Source organism: Gymnogyps californianus, chromosome 3 (assembly GCF_018139145.2).
Source record: "Gymnogyps californianus isolate 813 chromosome 3, ASM1813914v2, whole genome shotgun sequence".
NCBI lineage: Eukaryota > Metazoa > Chordata > Aves > Accipitriformes > Cathartidae > Gymnogyps > Gymnogyps californianus.
The window spans coordinates 119,979,226-119,986,494 of record NC_059473.1 but is presented as its reverse complement, the minus strand read 5'-3'; the positions used below and the strand labels follow the sequence as shown (position 1 = coordinate 119,986,494).

Here is a 7,269-nt window from a genome sequence, read left to right as displayed (position 1 = left end):
CAGTTAGTGTGAGACTGAGCCGAGGAGGCGGCGGCAGCGGCGGCAGGAGCCGGCGCGGCTCCGTCTGTGGCTGTGCCCGGCGGACCGGCTTCCCCAGAGGACTTTTTTTCCTTCCTCCCCCTCCCCCCTTCCCCCTCTCCCTCCCCTTCCCCTCCCTACCCGAGCCCCCGCCTGCCCGCCCTCCCTCCTCCCTCCGCGCCGGCGGCGGCGGCAGCGGCGGCGGCGGCGGCGGCCCCCCGTGTCCCCCCTCCCCGGGGCCATGGTGAACACCAGGAAGAGCTCCTTGCGCCCCCTGGGCAAAGCGGCGGCCGCTGCGGCCGGAGCCGGCAGCCATTTCATCTCGTCCCGGACCCGCTCTTCCAAAAGGGGCACCAAGGCAGATGCGGCCGGGCTGGAAGAGACGGCGGCAGCGCGGGTAAGGACCGAGGGGTTCACGGGGGACGGGGAGGGAGAGAGGCGGGGGGGGGGGGGGGGGGAGCAGCGCCGGCGGTGAGGGCCTTGGCCGGGGAGTCGCTGGGGACAGCGCCGCTGCTGCCGGCGCGGGGGGGGCGGGGGGGGGGGGCGCGGGTACGGGAGCTGGGGCGGGGGGGGGGATTGCCGAGACGGCTGTCGGCTTGAGGGAAGGAGGAAGGACGGCGGAGCCGGCAGGGAGCCCGGGGTGAGGAGGGACCGTGGAGCCGGCGGGGAGCCCGGGGACGCGGAGGGGCGGCTGCGAAGAGCCGCCCGCCGCGTCCCAACTGGGTTCCTTGCTCGGCGGGGAGAGGGCGGTCGCCGCCGGGGCGGCGAGAGGCGCAAGCCGCTGACAGGGGCTGGGGGCGGCGGGGGGCGTCTGAGGGGCGGCCGGGGACACGGGAGGTGAAGTTGCTGCCCGGCTGCTGCCGGTGTCTGCGCCGGGCTGGGGCAGGCAGGGCCGGCGCGGCGGCGGCGGCAGCAGGCGGGGGTCCGGCGGCGGCGCGGGGCTCCCCCTGCGGCCGCGCCCGGCGCTGCGCCGGCTCCCAGACAAAAGTTGGGAGCTGCGCCTGCAGCAACTTCGCAATCCTCGTTGCCCTTTTTTTTTTCCCCCTTCTTTGCCTAAATGACCTCCGTTCGGCTGAAGCGGGTGTTCGCGGCAGCTTCGATGGGAGGAAGCTGATGTTTGAGAAAGGTCCCCCGTTTTTGTGACACCCCCCCACCCCCCGCCAAGCGGGGAGGATGCAATTTTGCTGTCAGGTTTAAGTTGAATGCTTTCTCAACATAACTTATTCTAATGGCTTTGGTTGTACGGTCTAATGGCAAGTGAATTCTACAGCCTGATTTGGAAAATTACAATTTGGTAAATTCTAATTGAAAGAAAGAATTCGGGAGCCTCTTTTTTTCCTTGTTGTCTCTAAACAGATTTGTTGACAACAACTGCATTTTTTTAATTATGGACAGGGCTTTTTTCTCTTGATAAAACTTCATGTATTGCTTTGAAGATTTAAACTGGTGGTTATAGTTGCCTGATCTGTGTACGTATTTTAAAAGCAATGTAAATATGGAAGTGAAAATTGAGGGTCAAAGGATTTGACAGTCATGCACCAACTGACCATGTCCCAGCCTTTGCTAAGGAGGAAGTTAATCAGACAAGTAGAAAAACAGCAATAGCAGCCAGAGGTAGATCAGAAGGATGACACCTGGAATTGTCAGAAAACCTTTTGCCCCATCCTTCTAGTTTTAAAATACTAAAAAAAAAATTAAAAAAATCACTGACTTAGATATTCTATACCTTCTGTGCTTCTCTTTCAGTTCTTTCTTGCTTAACAGTTCTTCCCTTCCCCCCATCTTACTTTTCCTCATTGTCCCCTATTTCTTCCTTGTTTAATTTCATTAGACTCATGGGGATGCAGCACCATAGCTGTAAAAAGCCGTTCTGCTTGTTCTGGTATGCAGTTTCTATTTATTCATATCGTGGGTCTTGTGGTTTGTGAGGCAAAGTTTGGTGTAACCCTTACTGGCTTACTTTGCAGGGAGTTTACTGCTGCTAAAAAAAAAGGTTGGGCTTCTTTCCAAATATTTTTCATCTATGAATAGTATTTTTATGCTACAAATCATTAAAACGTTTAAATTATGTCATTGCCATGGTGTAAGGAAAGGAGATCGTGCAAAATATTGTCATAAAATCTGTAAATACATCCCAGGATATTGCCCATGCTTCTAAAAAAGCATTTCTTCTAAAGTTAAGTGTATATTTTGGTGTATGGGAATGGACTTGTTTCACTTCACAACAAATCTTATGTGTTTGAGGTAGATTTTTTTTTTTTAAGATGTGATTGTCAAAGATGAGTAGAAGTTATCCAGGAAGGGTTTTTTACGTTTTTTTTATTTTTTCTTTCTTTCTTTCCCCCAGTGAATTTAGTAATATATATATATTCTACCGTATTTTAAAGTTGTCTTTGTACAACTGTTTTTATTCTTCAGATGTAAGTATTTGTCAGTGATATAGCATCTTTCTGAGCTCCTGAATCTTCTTGAAGTAGTGCCAGAGGAGGATTTCAGTGATTAGAACATGAATAAGTATAGCAGTAGGAAGACAAAACCTTTGCTTTTTGGAAGTGACTGTCGGGAGACAGATAGTGAGGCTGTGTTTTGTGCAGAAAGCGTACTGGGATCGTTTTCATGCAGTTGTGTGTATTTTTTTTTCGAAGTTGACTGGAACAGTGTGTCCTTTTGAAATCTTTCAGGTGTCACGTCAGGAAACCAGCCTTACTACTAGCAGTTAATCGAGTTAATGGGCAGCTAGAGTTTGGAGCTCTGGTGGAGATGGTACACTTCTTATTTGCACTGTGTGACTTAATTTTCTTCCACGGAGGTTCTGACTTGGACTCCCAGAGAAATGCTCTTCAGTGGCAATGCTTGTAATTATCTTTCAGAATGTATTTTAAATGATCATCTGTTTGTTCCTTATTAGCAACAAACACTGAGTTAGTAATCTAATGGCATCCTGTAAGATGCTGATTAGACCAGATGAGGGGTTAGGAATTGCCTTCCACCTCTTTTATATCTATTTCCTTTTTACTACTTCTCCTTTTTTCCTCTTGGCTTTTTCTGGTATACATAGAGGGTTTTTTGCATACATTTACAAGGATAGGCTTGAATCCCTCCTCTCCCAAGAACTTAAGTTTGTAGTCATCTGGTTCAATCTTGTGTTGAGTTACATATTAATAGTGTCCGTTTTTGTTTGATCTGAATCCGGAAGCAACACACATTCTGTGGAAATGGGCTATAAGAGTCTAAATGCCTTTATCGTATTCTCTGTATTCCCTTTATAGTACTTGCTCATCTTAGAGAAAGCAATGATGTCAGTCTTTGAGAAGTAAACTGTTTTGAATTATTGACTGGTGACCATGCATTCAGTGATCGAGATGAATACATGTGTGTCCACTGACCAGAAGCAAGATTAAAATGAACAAAATCCCTCACTAAATGGATCAAGGAGCCAAGAATTTTATTCTCTGAAATGATGTCATAGCACAGTGCATAGAGAGGGTACGGAGAGGAAGAACTGGGCTATGTTTTCTTCCTGTTTCCGGGATTGATTTACACACTATTTAATAGAAATTGAAGCTATCCTTGCATAAATCTATATTCTATGTTTATATAAATTATATGTATTTTTTTCTTTCTAGCATTAAAACTTGGGAAGTGTTATGGCTTTATATATTAAAGCATTCTCACAAGAAAAGTGCATCAAAATCTTGCGAAGTTTTCAGAAACATAGAATTGTAACACAAGGCTTATAAATCCAGTGGACTTCATTCACACTATGAAAGAATTGAGGATACTGTGACCATAACTGGTTAAATTTGTGCTCTAGATTTACTAATGTCTGATGTTTTCACATATTGAGTTGTGATTGTAAGTAACACTTATTTGGCAATTGAAATGATTTTCTCAGTCATCTCAAAACACAAATCAAAAATGTTGATCAAGAAAACTAATGAATTTATTGTGAAATAAGCACTCTTAAATCATGTCAGCGTATTAGTTAGACATTTTAGAAATGTATACAAGATTAGCTTAATTTAATTAGCCAAGAAAGCATTAGCAGTGCCTTAAGAGCTACTTGAGGGTACTGTGATAATTGTAACACGTGATCCTAGCTAAAAGTAGTACTGCCAACCTCGTTCAACTTACTCGGTGGCAACCTAGAGCTCTCCATTGTACTTAATTGCTAATAGGAGCAAACACGGACTTGAGGATTGACATCAAGTGCTGTAGTGTGGGAAGGTATAAACCTAAGCAGCATTTTTGTGCTCTGTAATACCAATATATTTCGGTGTCTCTTACTATAATTTCTCAGTCTGTAACAATAAATATTTTTTCTGATTTCTGGGTGATAATGCAGCTTTTGTAGCATAAGCTCATTGCTACATTTTGCTCCTTAAAAAGTCTTTAGTGGTCAGCTATTGAAAACATAGAAAATGAACTTAAAAAAAATTATTATTATTTCTCTTATAATACTAGCTTTAAACATACCCCTTAGAGCTTTCTAAAAATTAAATTTTCCTTTGTGAAAGAGCCTGATTCAGATTAGCATATTTTCTTTGTCTTCTTTGCAAAGTGTCTTACAGTGTTCTGGATGTTCTGCGGTTTAGAATAAAGCTATAGAAAAAGTTACAGTTTCCTTCTTATGCTGGAAAAATTCCACTTGCTGGCCACCCGCGTGTAAAGCTCTTCAGGGAAAAAACCTCCTCTCAAATATCTATGTTTTTAAAGAACTGCATTGTCTTACTGTTCAAGTTTACAGTAACATCAATAAAGGTGCTGAGGCTAATGCTTTTACGGTTCTTTGAAATATGTCCTGAAATATAGAGACTTGTGAAGTTATTCCAAACGATTTCATTTAAAGGAAGACTCCCAGGAAAGCTCATCTTTTCAGTGCGTAATAAAATGTTGAGTTCTTTCTGGTTTAGTGGTCTGCTGCTCTTTTGGGACTTAGCAGGAGAAAATAAGTGATCTAAACCGAATCGTGCAGGCTGTTCCTTGGTAGCGTGGTATTAATACATCTGTGAACAGTGGGAAATTGAGCAATTGTTGGAAGCAATCTATGTCCAAGTTTCTGTCAAAATACCATACAGTCAGCATTTGTAATCCTTCCATGTTTCCAAAGGGGTGTCCTGAGTTTGAATTCTTCATATGTATCTTGCCAAATCAGTCTGGGCCACTATCAGAAGTCAGGACACCTCCGAAGTGTGCACGGTTTGTTTTGGGAGGCAGATGCGCATCCTGTTTGAAGCTGGCTATCTTTGCTGTCACCCTGTTACAGGGCCTTAAAAGGAAGCAATCTAAGGACTAATCCAGTGAGTGAATAAGACCTCCAAAGAATACTCCGGAAATGGTGTTGATGTTTGGTGTGCTGCATTGCTTCCTCTGAATATTGGGCTTGTCCCAAAGTAATATTAATAAAAGCTGCTTCTCCAACTACTGTCTCTCAGTTTAAACTTAAAGCAGAAGGCTTAACCCGTTGCCGTGAGAGATCCCATGACAATTTTGCAGGAGTGGCATACAGCTCGGGGTTATGCAAGATAATTAGGTCAGGTAATTACATTCTGATCACCTCCATCCCCCTGCAGTTTCAGTTGGATGTGGTGTAGTTTTGCACACCCTGCCCTAAATTGTCGAGTATTTGCTATACTGTGGAAAAGTTTTCATTCCAATCTAATGATGCTTTAAACGATTTATGCGTAAAACTTTATAAAACCCTTCTCAAACCAAAGCATCCAGCAGGTGGGCATCAGTGAACTGAAGCTTTCACTGCTCTTATTTTGTAGCTGTGACCGTTTTAAAGGTTGCTGATTGTTTATTAGATGTTTTAGCTCTAATGTATTACTTTGTGTGGAGGTAGTATCACTCATGAACCCACTTATTGCAAAGGGAGCTGACAATATTTTTTCAGCCTTTTTCATGCTACTTTTTTTTTTGTACTCTTCATGCTTTGCTGCTTTTTCTAAACATTTTTTCTGTCTCCGAGTTTACTCTTGAAATATTGTCTTTATTACCTTTGATGGGATTTTCATGGTTTATTTTAACCATTAATTTTGCTTTAAATTGTTCAAGTGCTGTTTTGCATTTATACTTGCTTGGACTCTTTTCCTGAATAAATTTAATTTCTTCTTGCTTGGTAGCTATTAAAATAGGCCACTTTTCAAGCAGTTGTAAGATTAATGTGTTATCTTCTGTAAGCTTTTTCATTTTGCACTGCTGAGTATGTGTATGCTAGAATAGCTTCAACTCCAGTTGAACTAGGTGTAAAGGAGGTAGCTTTAGTACTCCTACCAGAAATACAGAATTTACGAGCTTGTCCAAGGTCTGTAGTTCTTGTAGCCTGTTCTGAATTTTGTGGTTTTATCTTTATGATTCTAGTAGTGTATGTTAATGACCTAACTAATGTAAAGCTTTGGTGGAAAGTTTGTGTCCAGCTGCAGTCGGAGCAGATGCTTCAGTTTGGGTGTTTTCATAATTTGGGAAATAGGCTTTTTGCTTTTCTCCAACCTCCAGTCAATTGCTTCATTTTAAATGGATAAGTAGTTGAGTCGAGCTATTTAAATAACCTGAAATGAAGAAGCTGTTCTTTCTGTAACCGTGAAAGAGATTACTTGCACTGAAATTTGTTGCCATGCTTCAGCAATCCCTCATTCCAAATACTTAATAACTACCTTCTATTATTTCTCTGATCTATCTTTCAGACTTTGAATGTTGTTTTTATTATGATTTAAATTTCAATACATTAATCTTAAGATTTCATATTACAATTTTACACAATTTTAATTTGTTTTTTCTTTTGAAATACTGTCTTCAAGTATCTTGTAACTAGAGATACAGAAGTGTTTTTAATCCCACATTTTTTTCACACAGAAGGCCACCTTCCTGTAGCTTCACTTGCTACAGACACTTCCTTGCTTAGTTTACTGAGTCAAGTACCTGGTCACGTCCAAACCTTGGGGAACCCTCTGGTCCAAGGGTTCTCTCTGTTCTCCTACTTGCTATCCTCATTCAGATCATTCTACTTCTTTATTTAGGTTTATAGTGGTACTAAACGGAGGCCATGTCCTCCAGGCTTTCTTTGGGATGGGGTTGTTCAGCAGAAACAAGATGGATTTTTGAGGACTAAGGGTAGGAAAAAAAGTTGGTTTTTGAATGTTTTCATTTTTTCCACTTCTGAATTGTAATCATTCTTGAATGTTTACATAAATACAATTTTTGCTTTAAAAGTCTTCGTTAACAGAATCTAGAAACTCATGGAAATGGTTA

The 7,269-nt window shown here is 42.4% G+C and overlaps 1 protein-coding gene across 2 annotated transcripts in view; it reads left to right on the top strand.

The window, feature by feature from the left end:
* Positions 1–259: 259 nt before the first annotated feature.
* ATAD2B (ATPase family AAA domain containing 2B) overlaps positions 260–7,269 on the top strand; it is a 77,598-nt gene continuing 70,588 nt past the window's right edge. For both annotated transcript variants that reach the window (XM_050893281.1, XM_050893280.1), the window contains exon 1: positions 260–415. In XM_050893281.1, the coding sequence (XP_050749238.1) occupies positions 260–415 (156 nt within the window). The remainder of the gene's footprint in view (positions 416–7,269) is intronic.